General features: G+C 35.9%; 1 protein-coding gene across 2 annotated transcripts in view; it reads right to left on the reverse strand.

Annotated features, from left to right (window-relative positions):
- The window catches only part of TLL1 (tolloid like 1), a 124255-nt gene that overhangs the window by 27895 nt on the left and 76606 nt on the right, over nucleotides 1-19754 (reverse strand). For both annotated transcript variants that reach the window (XM_063156252.1, XM_063156254.1), the window contains exons 9-13: nucleotides 14334-14449; nucleotides 9674-9776; nucleotides 8375-8491; nucleotides 7299-7444; nucleotides 1240-1435 (exon numbers count right to left, since the gene is read on the reverse strand). In XM_063156252.1, the coding sequence (XP_063012322.1) occupies nucleotides 1240-1435; nucleotides 7299-7444; nucleotides 8375-8491; nucleotides 9674-9776; nucleotides 14334-14449 (678 nt within the window). The remainder of the gene's footprint in view (nucleotides 1-1239; nucleotides 1436-7298; nucleotides 7445-8374; nucleotides 8492-9673; nucleotides 9777-14333; nucleotides 14450-19754) is intronic.

Here is a 19754-nt window from a genome sequence, read left to right on the forward strand (position 1 = left end):
TGTTTGTTTTTTTTTTTTTTTTTTTATCAATGTCTACTAACAGCTGCAGAACTAATTTATAAGCACTTTGTGTGCAGCATACAATAATTCAGGCAGCTATAATCTGAAGATTGTACAAAGTATTGAAGGAAAGATTGAAAATCCACAGTAGGGTCACTTGAAGGGCACTTTATCTCCCTCAGAATCAATCTGTACATTATCCTGAATTCATACTCAAAAACAGATTAACAGAATCCTCAAATCCTAGGTTTTTATTCTACTGATATTAAAAGGAACAAGATGAATCAGGGTTGGGGGAGGGAAAGGAATTGTGTGTTCTCTCTGCTAGCTCTGAAATATTCCCATGAGATTCATCACTGAAGTATTCCTAAGATGCTGGAATATTATTTTCTTACACCAGGACATATAATTTCTCAGGGAAAAAAATAAGAGCTCCTACTCTCATGCCTATTGCCTTCAAAATTATAATTGCCTACAACGAAAACTATCAGTTGGGATTAGAATAACCATGGTTTCTTTACAAAAGAACAAAAAGGTTTTCCTGGTGGCATGACCTGTATTTCAGGTATCACCATGGCCACACCACTGCTGGTGGCTTTAACTGTGCCACTGGCAGTGCCGTGTGCAAATTACAAACTTTCCATGTATCAAACGCTTCGGGCATTTGTGCAGTTGTATGACACTCTCCTCTCCCCAAAAAACACATTTCTTGCACCTAAGCTTCACAGAAGACTATGAGGTTATTGCTCAATACAATTTCTGATCTCTTTTTTGGTTTTTTTTCCCTCCTTACAGAGAGTAATAAAGCAGACCAACCCAGAAAATAGATCAGAAAAAAAAAAAAGACAAAATTTAGACAAAAAAAGGGAAAAAATCTTAAACAGGAAAAAAAAGCCATTTGTAATTACATTGTTTAACTTTATATTTGATAACACAATGTAAAAAATGTGCCATTTTCCAAAATAAGGTATGTTTCAGAACTAAGTTGATTAACTGAACTTGAAGGCAGTAGAAAGTTGTGCTGAATATGTTCCTTCAGTCTTTGGACACATTTTACTAGGAGATTAAAAAACATTTATTATTTTGTTTTGAATAAATTTTATGCCCAGAAGAATTATTCTATTCATTTTAGTAGTAAAAAAAATATTGATAAATATTTTTAATATCCCTTCATAATTTTCTAATCCAAGAAGAAGTGATAAGCTGTTCATAACTCTCAAAATATATTTTAACACTTACCTTTAAAAAAGTTAGCTGAAAACCCTGCTTTGTTAACAGTTCCATCAGAAACAAACTTCATCCACAGGGTATTAGAGGTAGATCTAATGTCTTCTGGCTTGTCATAGCCACAAAAGTGACCAATCAAAGGACTGTTCTCATTTGTTCCATCTCGGATTTCCAAGTAGTCATATGCACAGTTGTCATGTCTTTCAATCTGTAAAACATAATTTTCAAAATTACCTACCTGAACTTGATCACAAATATCAGGCAGATAATAAAAATAATTTAAATTTTTTCAAAGTTAAGGTTCAGGTCTCTGATTAGGGTTCAAGCAGCAGGAAGATGAATGAACATCATCAAATGGATTTTAACTTTACTTGTTTTCTGCACAAAAGAAACTATTGAAATGTTACTAAGGACACAACAGTCTAACTGGGAAAAAAAACCTTAAAAAGACATACTCACCTCTAAGCTTCCTAGTGCTCTGTTAAACTTCTACTCTCATCTCAAGTCAAGTCCTCTTTTGTCATGTACACTCAACTAAAGAAGATTAATGGCTCAGAAACTAAACAGGTCAGAAATATTCACTGTTTTAGCAATATTAAAAAGCTCAAATTTCAACAATATAATAAGATTTTTGGAATCTCCTTTTATCCTCCAGACAAAGTAAAATTTTGCATTTGCCACTGTTCACTGATGTTGCAGGATAAAGGTAAAAAATTGCGGTGCATAAGGAATTTGATACATCTGAAAAATTAGATCCAAACACACATATAAAATGATCAGCTCTTAAGTAGTCAACAGAACCGAGGACAAAAAGAAGCTACTTTTTCAGTGGCCAATGTGTCCAGTTTCTCTTGCACAATTCCTGACTTCAAGTGTCCTCTTTTGATTTTCTGGGTCAATGAGTGAATCTGTGCTGTACTGATGGAGAAACTTACTGAAACCAGAGCAACTGAAAATTTCCCTTTCCATTTAAACTTTCTGCTGGATGACATTGAAACACAGACTAATATGTGAGTGGGCATGTGTGCATGTCTGCTTGAGTAGTGAGCCTTGTGCTCCTTACATAATAGTATTTGCAGAGTCCATCAGAATGGGAATTGCACCAGAGAGGAAAGCAGTAGCAGCCCAAATATGACCTTGTCCAGAAGATAGATCATTTACGATGCTTGTCTTTATTGAGAGTGTGTCTTTCTCAAGAAAATTAAAAACCCTCTTGAGCGGGGTCATTTTACTGCTGGAATATTTCACATCGCTCAGTCTTATTTAATAAAAGAATTAACAAGATCCAAGTATTCAAAAATAATTCCTATAAAAACACTCTTTTTAAACTAACTAGCTGAATTGGGAGAGGCAAGATTAGGGATGGAGAGGATGGGGAGGGTAACAGGATCACAGTCAAGTAGAAGGGTTGGAGAAAGCCTCAAATCCAGCACATCCATATTCTGTTAAATCAATAAAGAAGTCTAAACTAAGCCTAGAAAAGTCTACATTTGCTCTCCAGAGAGTTTTTCTTGCACCTAAGCTTCACAATAAGCAGAAGTAGCCACTGGTTCTCTGCTCTGCTTGTGCACCACAACCAACATGAAGCTCAGGAATCATCACAGACTAAGGAACTTCCATTAAGCACATTAATATTTCTTATGTAAAAGGAAAATTTGGGAGGAAGGAACTGTTTGATTTTGTGCCATATTAGTGGCATCAAAATATGGCACTTACACGCAACATTTCTTTGTCTTCTTTCCAACTTTCCCATTCTCCAGGCATTTACATGCATAATTTTCTCCCACCCACTCCTCTGTCACAAACCATATTGCCATTTACTGTAATTTCCTAGATTTTTGATCAGGAATTGTTCTGGGACAGAGTTTGGGAATGAGTGAGGAAAGCCAGTAAGATTTGGGATGCAACCACCGATTGTTGATTTTAGTGGCATTGTATGCAGCTAACGTAGTACAGGAGCACTGGTAAGTTTTTGACAATACCAATTCCAAATTTTCATTAACCTAAATAATAAATTCATGACATCATATTCCAATTTGAAATAAAGTCTGCCTTGTTATCTCTGTAAAAATCGAGAAGTGAGCTGGTCCAAAGCTCACTAATATCAATGAAGGAATTGTGCATTTTCCCCACACATCTGTGGTCATTTCAGTACTTAAAACATTTAATTAACATCCGGTTTTTTTCCCATGTTTCCATTTTTCCATTTTTTATGGGCAATATGGAAATGATGATTATCCACCAGCCCAGTGCAGCTCTGAGTTACATGTGCCAGATTTCCATTGAGGTGAATTAGTAATTTCTTTTCTAAGGATCACTTTATTTTGGGCAGAAGAGAACAGCTAAAAATACATTTTGTATAGGAGTAAGTTTCTAACTTGCTAAGACTATAAGAATCAACCAAATTGCAAAGTTTCAAAAAAAAGACTGAGTTTCAAAAAAACCCATTTGAAAGGTGGCTGTTCTACCATATTCACTTATATTTAGTTTACTACTAGTGCAAGTGATGCCAGCATTATCAATGTTAAGGGATTGAAGTGTTACACCTATATATAACCTAACAGATAATTATTGTGGTTTTGAGAAAAAACTGGTACTTGGTAATTGATGAAAGAAATTATAAAATGTGGGGTTTTTTTCCCGTACCTCAAATTTTAAGATTATGTGGTACTCTCATCTGGGAACACTGCCATACAAAGGTCTACTGCACTTGCAATAGTCTCTTATTCCTCCTGCTTCCTCCTATATTTCCTATTTTTCTTATTTTTCCTACTTCCTATTTGTTCCTCAAGGAAAATCTCTCACAATTAATGAAAGGGCCCCTGGTGAGTTTGGCTGTAACTGATCCCATAAATCTTGTTTACTGAAGCACTAAAATTTCATAAGATATTCACATCATATTACATGTTGATGAGAAGAAATACACAGAATATTAGCAAATTTTAAAAAAGAAATCATATCTAAAGTTTTTTTACAGAAAAATGCATTTCCTATAGAAAACTGAAAGATAACCTCAGCTCCTGAAGGCCTTGGAAGAAACACAGAATTTGAATGGCATCAGAGAACTAAGTTGAGAAAATGTCAGAAAAATTACTAAAGCAGGCACAGAAGAGCAGGAAAACTATGAAACTTCCCAGAGAAATGGTAAGCCAGAGACATTCTCTACATCTCATCTCAAAAAAATGTCTCATAGGTATTTTCAGGTTTAGAAAAACAACGAACCAACCAACCAAACAAAAAAACCCAAACAAATACACATCCAGAGTATCTTTGTCTTCTAGCACTCCTCCAATAGGAAAAAAGATAAAAAGTAAAATTAAAATAAACAAAAAAAAAATCCCCTAAAATTGAACCCAAAAAAAGGAGAAAAAGGATAAGAAGGGCAAATCTAGGAGCAATTTTATTGCAGTAAAAATCTTTACACTATTTTTTGTCATTGTTAATTTTTTGTTCATAAAGTCAAACTGCAATACAGGTCAACATATCTGCCTACTTCCGCCATAAAAGGTGGAATATGTGCCTAGTGAAATCAGTTGATCAGAGAAATTTTATTCCCTGATTTATGTAAAAATATTTTAAATTATCTGCTATAATAAGCTATCTGCACAGAGTTTAACAAGGTCACTCAAATGAGGAAGATTCATATGAATCTGCTCTACAAACCCTCTGCATTTTTTTAGCTGGTGAGACTGCATGCCGAAAAAGGTTCTTAAATACAAAAGCAAACTAACAAAAAAACCCTGCTAATTTTCAAAGAACAATATTATAAAGGTGACTGTCACAATGAAAAATATGGAGTTCCCAGTCCCAACATCTCTTCTCTCACACAGACAGTGGAAATTATAGCAGCCAAATAAGAAAGTGTAATCCTGCACTCAGTGGAAAATGTGTTGCCCACAGCAGGCAAAACAAGATGACTCATTGATACAGCTTGAAATTCTCAGTTTCCCTAGTGCTTTCATTTCAGAATGAAGGTTATTTATACAGGGTTTTTTTTTCCTAGTATTACATAGGGATAATGAGAATTCCCCTTACTTAACTGTACCTTTCAGAACACAGAGAAGTAATTTTCTCACAAACACACTGCAATAACTCTCTGGCCTGACATTTACTTTTTCTATCTCAGCTGGCACTAGAACAGTGATTTTTAAGCAACTTTTTGTTTTACTGGGCAGTGCACCAAGGATTCAGTCCAGAGTGGGACTCAGTACCAAAAACCAGAACACCTACCTCCAAGGGCTGGGAGCAGAAAGGGAAATCAGTGCTGAATGTCCAGGCACTCCAGAGCAGCTCCCAAAGCAACTCCCATCCTCAGCAGGGAGCCCAGTGGATGAGCCAGCAAGAGGTGCCACAAAGACAGATATAACAGTCTTGTACCTGCCTGGGGTGCCTCATTTGGTGCTCAAGGGCATCTTGCCACTCTGGAATTACAACTCAGACTCTCCCTGGAAAGCATTTCAAGTCCCTACTGTTGGAATTCTTTTTTCTTTTCAAAACACACAAAGCCCAAATTTGAGACTGTCCCCTGACTATATTTCTGCTCAATTTCCTCTTTCTTCTTATGAGATGTCAGTCCACTTGTCTCACCTCTAGAGAGTGCCAGAATACTAAACAGTCTGGAGGAAAAACTGGACACTTCTTCCTAAGGCCCTAATCTTGTCTACTAAAATGTTCTGTTGTTTGCTGGTCTATTGCTTCTGGTTATTTCCTGCATGGTGAGGCAAAAACATGCCATCCTCACACTTGTAAATAGTCCCTAACTTGGTGATGAGAAAAAGGTCCTGAAAGATAGGGAGAGATGTTTGATTCTCCCAGCGATGATCTTGAACTGAGGTCACTTCAAGCACATGCAAACCATTGCTGATCAACTGCATGCAGACCAAATATTGCAGCAAGTCTCTCTTGCAGAGGAATAGGGCCATTTCCCTTGTCATCACATTAAGAAATGCTGAGCACCAATGGCAGACTAGAAAAGCTCCACATCTAGTCAGTAAATTATATAAAAGGTACTCAAAACATTCATTTTCAACAGGGCTTAAAGAAAGAGACTAACATACTATATGGTAAGTAGTCTTGAGCCAGATCATACAGACTCAGAAGATCAGGGGAAGCTGATCTTGTCTGCACTAGAACTGACATTAATTCAGGATTGAAAAAAAAAAAAAAAAAAGGAAAATTAAGTATAATCTATGATAATAATAAAACTTTGATATTTTATATTCATAATTGCTGATAAAGTCCTAATCCCTTATTGTCTCAAATCTTTCTACCAATCATTGCAAAAATGTGCCATAACCCTGAAGTCTGCCTGCAAGACTAAAGTGTCAGGTTGGAAATTACAGCTCTGTTCACTCTACCTGTATTTAGATCTAGGTACAACATAAAGGCAAAAAGTCTAGATTTTTAAAAAATGTTCTTCATGCCCTTACTACTGAAACATGTTCAAAGAAAACAAATTAACTCAAAGTATTCTCCTAAATTTATCTACAAAGTTGAAGCCATTTTATTGTGTAGGAATAAAACAGACATGAAATATTACTTTTTATTTTTTATATAATAGTTTACCATAGTTTAGCAATGTTATACACAGCACGATGGACACTAAAGACATACAGGTATGACGACTCACCACATCTTTCACTCTTTCCTCACTAAATATAAGTTTTTGATCTGAATATTATTTTTAGGGTTTTTTCCTTTTCAAAGCAGAGGCCAAAGAACACAGTGTTTTTTTTTCTCCAGCCACACATTAATTTTTGACTATAAGATTTAGCAAAAAATAAAAAGTCCTGGTTATTTAACAGAATATTGAAGTAAGATTGCTGAGCTAGATGATGTACTTGGTAAAATGTGACTGTCTTCAGTAATTTTAACATTCTAATTAAAATACTAGAGATAACATAAAAAAACCTATAATTTTGAAAATTTCTGGGGAAGAGAAACTTTCACAGATTATGGAGGTAATTTTTCATAGAGAACTCAAATTCATTCACAGTTTAATAAATATTCCTTTAAATTTCACTGACACTTAGCCATTAGGTGCTCATCTGAGATTAGTTAAAAGGCTTTACCTCAAATGCTTGAAAGGTTAATCCTACATTGTAGTTTTCAGACACTGTTATTTTCCACACACATTCCTTCATTGGTCTGTAGTCATCAGGATAATTGGGAGACTGGATCTGGCCTTCATTTTTGTGGATTTCACCTCCACAAATAGCTGATAAAGGCATAACATTTTACTGTCAATAATTACATTTTCTGTAATTTCCCCATGCCCAAAGTGACATTATATGCTTCCATTTTCAAAACTAGTAATAAAATTGTTCTGGACAATACTTAAATCTACCAAGGATAAATTATTGAAAACACAATTGATTGAAACCATTATATGTACTTTAGTTAGCAAATATAATTCAGCATTTCTAACAGTTCTAAACATGGCTACAGAGTTGAGGATAAATTTGTAATTATGGATCATCTGAATCTATACATTTTACAGAATATATTTAAAGAGTCAAAATAATTAAATTTTTGTTCACACTTGAAATATACTTAATAAACATTCTTCATTGATGTTTACTAACCTTTAGAAAGAGACAAATGAAAGCAAAATCTCATATTTTATAATGATCTATGAATTTTAACCTACAGTTTATCACTTCAAGCTTGCATTCAGTTCGAAGAAACAGCTAATATAATTTTAAAAATATTTTCATGAAAAGTACAGGTTCTATTTTAAACAGGTAAATGTTGACTTGCTAATATACGCAATGTGCATGGGTGCCTTTGTTAACTATTTCCAGAGTATATGGAAAATATAAGACAGCTTTTTCTGAAGGATAAACAGACAGTACAAACAGAAATCTTTGCAAACACTAAGCCCAAGAACATGCATATTTAGTAAACTAAAGACCAGTAAAAAGCGTTTATGATTATTATCAGTGATTTCCCTGAAAAAGAGCACGGCTGAAATCTGATCATGTGAGGAGTTTCAAATTCCCTGTCTAGTAATTTAGCACCTACTGTCTCTTAATGATAAAACACTAATTTCATATGTTAGTTTTGGTGGGGGATGGTTAATTTAAAAGGTATCTGGTTAATATTATTCTTCCATAACCAAATTATTTCTAATCTATAAGAGGCTTACCTTCATAAACAGCTGCAAAACCCTTCCCAACCCAGTTGCTGCTGCTGCGGAACTCAATCCACATCCTGCTGTCGGTGGATGTGAGCACTTCTGGCAGTTTGTCACCACAAAACCTGCCTAAAAACATGCAACCAGTAACTGCATTTTCTGCCGCCTCTGAAGCCAAATGCTGCAAACATTTATACAAGTGTTTAACATTATAGGCAGAAGTAGCAGAACCAGCTCAGTGGAACTATTCATATGCCTATGGTTAAGCACATGTGTTTCTGCAGAGCAGGACCTAACACACAAAGATTTTATTATAAAGCTTTCAGAACTTTTTATTGCAGTCAGGCTCACAAGTCTAAGCATAAAACCTTAGAGGAATTAATGAAAAAATATTGATAGAGGTTGTTGATATACATACAAACACAGGCATTTTGGAAGGGGAAAGTGAGTACTAATCTTAAAAATGGAACAAATGTAGGAGGTCACAGTAATTCAACTGATTGTGCCTAAGGGCCAAAGAGATTTAAAAAAGTAACATCTAAATGACCTATTCTACATTACCCTCTTAAAGTCTGCCTAGGTAGGTAAAATTTCTGTTTTTCTAGTTGATAGAGAACAGGAGAAGAGGATAATTGCCGTCTGATCTTAACCGTTTCTTTATTTTCGGTTCAAGGCCAAGAAAGTAGACATTCCTGTTAGCTGTCCTCTGTATCTGGGCACCAGCATTATGGGAGGTGAAATCTTCCCACCAACCTTCTGAATTAAAATAGGATGACTGCAGCTTTTACATTTCAGTTGCAACTCAAACTAAATTCATTATTGCTTTGCATTTGTCTTCTCTGCATGAGCAGGGAAGGACACACAAGGAACAAAGAGAAGCAATCTGCCCCAAATCTTAAAGGTACAGGCACAGAGCTCGTAACAACAGCTCTACAGCAGATGCATGTTCTCATCACATGACCTATGAATCTCCCATCACATGCTCTATAGATTTGTCTGTAAACTTCTTCCCTATTTCTCTGGAAAAAAAAAAAGGCAGCTTCATAATTCAATACCCATAAGCAAAGCAAAATCTTGCAGATTTTATAGTTGTCATCTTTCCACACTTGCAGCTGAATTATAGCAAGCTGCAGCAAAAGGAAGGCTTGAGGCTTGAAGTGAAGGCCATTGAGAGGGTTTTTTTCCCATCCCCAAGTTTAGATCCATTCTAGACACCTGAAACCCAAGAAGTTTGCTGTGGGTTCAACAGCAGGTCCACTGAGCCCAGTGAGTGGGGAGCAGTGGACGGTGCAGCGTTTAACAGTTGCATACCAAGCAGAGGGGATTTTCTCCAGTAGCCATCTCTTACTTCAATATAGTCGTACCAACAGAGACTGCTCTTGTAAAGGTCCATGGTGGTAAAGTTTAAAACGATCTGCAACCAGATGAGAAGACCTAAATAAATCATGTGTGGTAAATAAGAGAAAAACAATCTCGACAACATTCTGAAGAACGGAAGCCAGAGTGGTCACCTGTAATGGAATTCCAACCATTCAGACATTTAATTATCCTCTCCTCAATTATTTCTTTGACTAAGTTTCTTGGGAACATGAAAATTTTATTTTATTTAATCTTATATATTTGCACAAATTCAAGACAAACTACTACACAGGGAGTTTTTCACTGAGAAATAAAAATTCCAGAATTCTAATTAGGTAAAATATTAGAGTAATATAATTTTAAATATGTTACTTGATAATTCTACTGCCAATTCCTCTTCCATTACATTTTGACTATAACCAGCACTGACTATCATCAGCTACAAATAAAAAAAAATTAAATAATTGTTTTAGTTTGTGCTTTTTCTACTACTGTTTTGACAAGATATTTTACTTTCAGACACATAAATGTTGACAATGTTGGACAGTAATTCTGAAAAAAATTTCACTACTAAGAAACATTGTACAGACCCTTAATGACTCTTAATGAACCCATAATAAAGCTTTTTATAGAGAAATATGAAACCTGCACATTTCTGGAACTTTTGAACTTGGACTCCAAGTATTATTGAGAATATCTGTAAACAAGCATATTTTCAATACTTACTACATGGACTACCCTTATATTAAATTATATTATCCCTCTTAGAAATATTAATCCTAAACTGCCATAAACTTACACTTTCAACACAGGAATAGGATTTTTCCTGATAAGACATTGACACAATAACCACAGTTCAAACCCTGACTGACTGGAATAGTCTTAGGATCATGTCCTGCAATTACAGGGATAAATCCAATCAAGCAGACTAAAAGTTATTCATATTCTGTATTTTGAAATTACTTCCAATTAATACCTTTTAATTGGATTTAGGTGTACTTGGAAAAAAATTTCATCTGCTTCAGAATCAGTTCCTCAGTGTACATAAATAAATATTTCTAACTGAAATTCTTCTGCATTCACATTTGAGCATAGAATTGGTATTATCTTAGCTTTGATCCTAGAAATTTGCAATTGAAAGCTGCCATTATAAAACAAACACAAATTGCTGCACAGGAGCAAGTACCTCACACTGCAAAAATACATCTCCATGGCAGCCCATGAAGCAGCTGTGAGTGGCAGTTGAAAGGAGAAGAATTTACCATTATTCCAGATGCAAGGTAAAAATTTTAACACCATAACTGGAATATAAAATAAAATAAAATGGTTTAGTTTCATCTCAAAGTTCACGGTTTTATGCACCCTTTCATGGATACTTAACACACAGGACATTTTGCCTTTACTACTCGGGCAGGGGCAGTCCTTCAGGAAGATGTACCGAATAAATAAATGCACAAATATTGCCAGAATTCCAAAACCACCTATTTAGCATGAGAAATATGAAGAGCTGGGTAAAAGTAAAAACATTCATTTGCTTTACTCTGCTTCAGTTTTTTAATACAGTTCCAATTTCTATTTGAATCTACTTCAGAAGATAGCACAGACCATTTTCTCTGTCACAAGAAATTCTCTGTCCTTGGCAGAATTTTTCTCCTTCAATTCCTCCTTCAAGTAAAGAGACCACACCAACATACAAAACTTTTGTTCTCCTCAAATCATTCACTTTGCAGTTCAGATTCCCTCTAAACTCCTACCTTCTTTTTTTCTCAAAAGGTAAGTAGGTATCTCTGTTTGCATTTAGCCACACTGCTTGGAAAGCCTGCTGCCCTCACCAGTCCTGTCCTTTCCCGGCCGTGCCAACTCCACCCCCCATCTGTGCAGTCAGAGGGGTGCACAAGAGGGAGCCCCTTTTCTCTGCCCTGATGAGATGCAGACAGCTGCTGACACAAACCCAGCTGGCTCTGCTGGAAGCAAGCCACAGAAGCCACAACCTGAACCTCCTCCACCGCTTCAGCTCCTTAGAGCCTGGAGGTCTCTCACCACTCTAACCACAAGTTTCCTTTTTTTTCCATGACACAGCTGAAACATCAGATTTCTTCTCTGGCTTTTGTTTGGAAATTCACCTTTTTCCAAACCTTAGTTGCCAGGATAGGGGTGGGAAATGGATGGTTTCACTTAGCTGTGATCATGTCAATGTCTCAAACTGCTGCTATCTAAGTGGAAATGGTTAAAATTTAATGACCCTCCTCAATGGCCCCTGCTTTTGAAACTACATGAAATAACCTTCACAGCCTTTTCTCACTCTGGCATGCCAAGGTATTTGATGATACAGCAATTTCTTAACACTGACCAGAATTCATTAGCTGTACATAGGCTGAACCCCCAATCTGTCGCAGCATGATTTCTGGTCATGAACCAAACAAGCTTAAATATATTTAAAATTCCAATTTGCTATTCTGCAAAGTACTAAATAGACCTACAGACAAGGCAGAGCTTGTTCAAGGCGACAGGATGGCTGAGAGGCTTCCCAGGAAAAGCAATCAATGGGTATTTGTCAGCACAATTAAAGAATTATTGATTACACAGCAGATTGGATTGTGCTACTGCAGTTTCCAAGAGAATATATCATACCTCCTACTGCCTGAGATAAGAAAAGACAAAATATAAAACAAATACCAGTAATACAAATCAAGGTTTTTGTAGGTGGCATTTTTTTACCCATATCAATCAAGGATTTTTCTGGCCTATTTCATCTTTCATGTAAAACATTAAGGAAAACTGAAAAGTAATCTATTCAAAAGGCAGATTCAAATAAAACACTGGCACAGTTGCAACTCTCCCTACGCCAATAAAATTTCTACACACCAGAAGGCAGGATTCTCCCTGGCTGGGGGCATACAGCATTAATAACACCATCCTCCCTCCAAGACTTTTCTGTGTATAGATTATTGAGTACAGCTTTTACAGCTACATTTTACCATGTAGTCTTAAGTCTCAAAAGTAAAAGGTAAAGGAATAAATTGGGAAAGGAGCTAGTCCTCTCACGTTGCAGACTTCAACGCAGGGGCTTTCCCCCATTAATATTCTGTCCAGTATAATGCAGCTTCAGTGGTGGTTACAAACTCAAGACATATTACATTAGTGCCTATAGATAGGCTTACACAAAGTTGAACTATGCTATAAATACTTGAACATCAACATTGACTCATACATTAGAATTTTTTTCAAGACCAAATAATTGTAGATGAACACACTTTTTTATTTTTTTTTTTTAATGGAGCTGTGGAAAAAAACTTAAGCCGTTTTTGTTGTTATTACAATCATGTCTAAAATGCAACACAAATAATGGGGACAGAAATTTACTATTTAGAGTAATTTTCATCTTTTGCACAAACACTCTCTTATTCATCTCTTCATTTTTTCCCTGACAACATGCTGAGCCACCCTTTTCCTCCCAGCAGATAGTGTTTAGTTTTCTTCCTGGCTCTGGCTCTTGCCCAAAGGAGGGCAAACACTCTCCAAACGACTTTTCTTTCATTCCCCACAGTAGCAAATGCCCTTACAGCTCCTCAGGACCTATTAGAGCAAAAAGAGTATACATTCTTGGTGTCTACCAGGACCCTGACCTGAAAGAAACACGGAACAAAGTAATAAAATCAGAAGAAAAGAACGTCCAATTCATACATAGTGGGAGATTTCTGAGACAAATGACTGAACTATGTGGGGGCAAGTACTGGGTCTTCCTATTTGAACTTGCCAGTACTGAACCCGTTAGATGCCATATTTCAGTCTTTGGATTCTGTATTTTAGTCTTTATCACTTGACTGCCTGCTACTAGCCACTGCTTCACATGAGGAAACTTACATTTTTTTCCTGCATATTTTGTCTCAGATGAAGCTTTTTATCACTCCCTCTATCCTTATTTGTTTTGAAGCAGCCTGATATTTGAGCCAATAATTCAAAATGAGATTTAGTAGCACATTTTGAAAGTGTACACAAGAAGGACAGGTTTTGCTCTCACTAGCATGGCACACTTCTCTCTCCAAACTGCTCTCACCAAGCCCATTTCCCCCCCGCCTTTTTCCCCATAAAATTGATCCCCAGAAATTAAAACTATATGCACTAGAACCACTTCCAGGGAACACCCACAGTGACACATTCTTTACTCATGTTATTATGGTTCCATTTCAGAAGCATCTTATTGAACACACTAAGAACTTCCTTAGTCACAGCCCAAGCTATCAGCCCCATGCAGCTCAGTCAGCTTGCCCATGCTGGGAAATGGACCATTCAGGAGCCTGAATCACCTCTTCTACTTTTATATTGAACCATAAACTGAACTAGAAGCCAGTTTTAAAGGGAGTGCATGGTGCAACTATACTGCAAATTGAAATCATGTCTTTATTTCACAGGCACATCCATTGAATTGATGATGAATTCTAATGCCACAGATCAAAGTAAAGACAATAGTACAGAACCCACGGTCCCATTTTTATGACACTCCATTATTTTCAATTAATATGCATCTTTTAAACTTAAACAAAAAGCTAAAAAATCCAACATTTTACTTTGAAAATAGTATCTGTGTCTAGCTAAAGGATCATTAAAATACCTTCTCTCCTGGGGTCACAGAGATTCTCCATATGCAGTGTGTGTAGGAAGGATAACCATTTGGAAACCCAGGAGAAGAAAAGTTGCCTGTAGATTCCTGCAGTGTTTCTCCACAGGCTGAAAGAAACAAATTACCGTAAAAATATAAAATGTAATGTGTCTAACGGAGAAAAATGCATCTTTCCAATATCTACTCAGAATTCATTTAACTCACTGCAGATGCAGAATGGAAAATAAACTGGTTAGTTTACAATTTATTAAAAGCTTTTTTTTTAAGCCAGTTTGACATTCATTCCATTTTATGCAGGATGTTTTTGTTCCATGAACTATTTCACTTGTGTGCTGTCTGCTGACATAACCAAAATTATGGCAGCCTTAAAAATATCATTGCTGTCAATCACCTACAATATTATACATAGAACTCTTTTGGTAATTAAAAAAAAACGGCAGCCTTTAAGAACTAAAAGAAATGCTAGCACAACATGATTTGCATCACACTGAATTTTTTCAGTGGTTTCATTTAATTTAGTCCTTTACCCACAGGAAAAACTGATCTGACCTAAACTTGCTTATTTATGTTGGTATAGAAAACTAAGTCCTATATTCCACAAAGTCTCTTAGCAAGGGTGATTTGTAGCAATAAAAGCACAGCAAATTTAACGTCTTAAAATACCAAGAGCTTTTATATTCTTTATTGTTGAAGCTTTTAGCACCCTTCTCTCACCTGTCAATCATGCTGCTAGATGCTGGCTAATAAATCATCTTCACAGTAAAATTCAACATTGGAAGTTACTAACACTCTCCAACATTAAAACTGACTTTGATAGGGTGTTTCACCTTAGTCAGGCATCTTTTTTGACCTTAATCAAATTTTTTCTCCCACTGATTTTGCAGGTGTGACAGAAGATATGAATTTGATATTATCTCATGACAGTGTAATCAGATCTGCAGTGCTTTCAAATTACCATTGCCAGCAGGCGAACAACAGTGTCATCAAAATATCGATAAAGTATAAATGTTCTGGAAAATCCTTAAATAAAAAAGGACAAAGGAAAGGATTGCCTATGACAAAGACAGACAACACAGCTGTAAAGCTGTTTTGTTAAAATGCACCTAAGATGTGATTGGAAAACTACACTGTTATATCAGGTGGAAATTATATTCAAGGCATTAAATTTGCTCTCTGACACTCAAATGATTATCATGATAAGAGAAAGGAAAGAGTGGCATGGCTCTCAAGAAGTGTAACAGCTGAAGCTACCATCACTGTGTCCTTTAGGAATTAAACACAAAAATAAAATATTTTCCTCTCTTCATTTAAAAAATGCAGTTTTATCTTTAAAAAGTTGCAGGCAGCTGCAGCAAGTGACATTTCTGCACAAAGACCCTTCAATGAAAAGGCTATATCTGTCGTTAACCTGGGCTAACCCGTCAATTTCTTTTTAATGCAACAACGAATGCAAAGACATTTAAGTTGCAGAGTCCTGTACTGGGTTACCCCAGAGCTGGTGAACGGTGCCAGAGCTTACAGTGCATAAGTAAAGCACTTCAGAAAAAGCCAACAGTGAAATTGTTGGAGGACAGTAGGGCCTAAAGATGAGACATTCACAAGAATCCAGGTACTCCTCTCACCCCTTTTAGAGCCCTCTCTTCTTCCTCTCATCCATGGTTTCATTAAGTCCATGTACCACATACAGAAGATACATACCTAAAACAATGGCTTTTAAATTGCAAAAGAAGTCATGGAACTCTTTTTTTTTTTTCCCAGGAATTACAGAATAAAGCTATTTAATATGAAAATTTACCTTCTACACACTTGGGCTTCATGTGTTTTACCATATTTATCTTTTAATTGTAAATTCTTGATTACTCAAGGGAGCTATAACAGGAACAGCTTATACCAATCAATAGTTGAATTAATTTTCTATGGGATTTGAGCTCTAGGCTGGCTTCCAAAGCTGCAGTAGACAGGGTGATATTTGGGAATTTCTTGTTGAAAAGCACATTTCTAGGCAACGGGGAACAGTTAAAGTTCTATCACTGGAGAATATAGAGATTGTATTTGGACTGTAGCAACTGCAGTATTCATGACTAGGTTTATAAGACAGAATATTACAACTATTTTTTTTTATTGTATAATCATCCACTAGTAACAAAATCCACTTTGGGAGAGAAATGTGGAAGGAAAATGAGTGGTAAGGGTCACTTATTTAAATTTCATTTCATACTTATTTTAGTATATTTCAAGTCAGAAGATATCAATCACAACTTAAATCTTATATGCTTTAAATAGCAATGCTTTAAATGCTTTAAAAAGCATTTGTACATTTTTATTCCTTTGTTAATCATTAACATTTCCCAAGGTTTTCTGTGATACTTTTTCCCTCCTTTCAAATGTCATGCCTTATATCAATTTTACTAGGCTAGACCACTTGCAGAAATGCCACTTTAGCTTTCCCCACACACATACTCTAGCCATAAAAGCCACTCACCTCTGCTTTACAGCTTGAGAAGGTTAGACATCTAATAAGACTTTCCATGGTTAGGAGAGGGAAACTATTTTTGCTTCTCCTTGTAAAGATTAGCACTGGGTGTAGGCAGCAGGTAGATTATGTGCTTATACAAAGCCATTCCCACCAGTGTACTCTGCAGCAGTGTTTAATTACACTGCCTGAGTGTGACACCTCTCTGGGCTGGCCTGCACACATGGCCAAGTCCCATCAAGGATTACTGTGAAATCTGCAAATGATGAAGCCCAGATCCCCCAGGACACTTAGGGAACCAAGTCTCATTCCTTTGCACATAGCACAAGCAAATGCATAGCATCATTTATGGCTAATTTGATTTTACCCTTTTTCTTTAAGTTTTTTAACACTTAGACACAAGTCTGTACAACTATACATAGATAGCATAGAAAGCTGCCATAGAGCCCTAAAAATCTACTGCTGATCATATTCTTGTTAAATCAAAAACTTAAATCAGTTTACTGCAACTCAGGGTCTTACTATTGACTTGATTCCTCATAATAGTCATAAGGAAACTGTTTTAATCCAAAAACCCTAATTCTCCTTATGCAGTAAACAAAGGCTGACTTTTGATGGTGAACATTCTTTTCAAATCTAACCCAGGCCGTTTGTAAATTTGCTGAACTTCGTCCACCCACCTTCTCTTCCTCTAAACAAATTTCTCCCACCAGTCTGAGACTTTCCTATTCATTACGCAGTCCCACTTTATGCACTTTTTTTTGTTCTTTTGGCATATGAGTATCTTTCTCCATCATTTTCCTTTCTTATTTTTCTGCTCCTATTAAGCAACATATAAATGTTTCTTTCTATATAAAACTATAGAGGCAGACCAGCACTGAAATTTTAGCAGCTAGAAGAAAACACATTTTATTATTCAATTAGACTGTCTGAAAACTGTAATACATCCAACCTTGAACTTCAAGTTTTATTCTCCAATACCAAGACAATCAAAATTCAAAATTAGATTGGCAGAGGAAGGACTTCAACTTAGTTGTTTTCCTTCCCCTTATTATTCCATCACATAACAATATAATTTGGTTTTAAAATGTAACAGATCCCTATCAGCAATTACATTTTCCTTTTACAAAAATCCTAAAGAAAAGTTAAAAACAAACCAAAATTGCTGTTGCTACATTTTAGAGACCTGGCACTTACCCCACTGCTGAAAGGCAGGTTATCAAATCTCACTCTGGCTTCACCAGTCTCCAAACTGTTTCTTAGTCAGTAAGCCCCTTCCTGAATAATGATACTATCAGACTAGACTATCCTGACTATCTAAAACACCCTAGAAGGCTCAGCTTCTTCCCTGCTGTGAGTATCACCTGTATTTTCCAGCAACCCTGAGCTCAACTTCACGTTCACAGGCCCCAAAAAAGGACTTGGGCCTGCAATTGTTTGCAGAAATAATTAGAACTCTGAACAAAACACACACAATACTATGAAATTCTTTATCATAGAAGTGTGGGTCTCTGGAAAATGCTGATTAAGTCATTGGTTTCTGCATTTTCATTGCATTGCATTTAAGGCAGCACAAATGAACAAATGAAAAAATGCAGATATTATTAAGGATTGAAATATTCATTGCTGTTTTATAATAAGCAGGCATCATGATTAATAATTTTGTCTGAAATAGGAAATAAAACATACCTCCGAAAGCAACAGAGTATCAGGGATTTTATTGCTATGTACTACAATGATGATTTGATTCTTTACATAAAAACAAAAGCTTTATGCCTGTCTGAATTTTAAGTTTCAGTATTTGCTGCAAAATTTATTGGAAGAAAAGTACTAGATAATTTTCAGAGATTTGCTTTCTTTATTGGATTCAGTCTGGGTTGCGTTATTCAGCTATGCAGCTTCTATTAAAAATATTAACTGAAAAAATAGCATTTTAAATAGTATGCTAGTTAACATTTGTAGAAAAAACTTCTGCCTTTTTCTCTCTTTAAAACTCACTTTCTTTTATGGCATGGCTCATTTAAGTAAGGTTGGAAAGCCAATACATTTTATCCCAAATTTTGCAAAGCTAGGTGACAAAACAGGAGCATAATCCTTCAACCACCATTCATTTTTATTGTTCATGTGACCCACGTTCACTGGTGCTGCAAAAAAATCTTACTTTTCAAATGCAAACTGCTACTGAACAACCACAGTGGTTTTACAATACTGTGAAATGAACTTTCAACAAGACTTTCATGCCATTGAAAGAAATTATAACTCTCAGTACATTTTCATAACATATATGAAAAGGATATTTTCTCTGAACAGCTGTTTGAACACTAGCTCTAAATGTACGTTGCATCTTTTACAGTTTTGAAACTGCATATTAGAGTATTATATACATACTAAACTGACTAGTTTATAATTTCTTTCCTTTTTTTTCCTTTCATAAGTCAGTATGATCATGAGATACTACCTCTTACTTGCCCAGCAGTTTTATATACCTTTTTCCTCCAAAGCTTGTCTTTTATCAAAATATATGCATATTCTTTTTGTTCATGAAGTTGTTACTCTCTGTATGCTTTCATTAGAAATCCTGCTGCCAAGTGTGTCACTATTAAAGTACTTTCTGTACCAAAAGGAAGGAGCAGAAATTGTTCCCAAAGGAACAGTTGTTAAAGAAAAGGTGTTTAAGTGGTTTCTGCTTTGGCAGGCCCAGAATCCCTGTGCCTGTTCTCAGTATATACAAGAGTCTGATTCAGCGTGCTTACAGCACAAAGGAAAAGCACATTTCAGTGAATCTTCATTAGATCTCATTGCTGCTGGTACAAACTTGAAGCAACTCCATTACTTTAACACAGATTGCTTTCTTTAGTCCTCTTATGTTGATCAGTTGGTTAAAAGTGGCAATGTATCTAAGTTGAAACAGCTCCTGAGATGTCATTCATTCCCATGAG

Source organism: Melospiza melodia, chromosome 5, assembly GCF_035770615.1.
Source record: "Melospiza melodia melodia isolate bMelMel2 chromosome 5, bMelMel2.pri, whole genome shotgun sequence".
In the NCBI taxonomy this organism is placed as follows: domain Eukaryota; kingdom Metazoa; phylum Chordata; class Aves; order Passeriformes; family Passerellidae; genus Melospiza; species Melospiza melodia.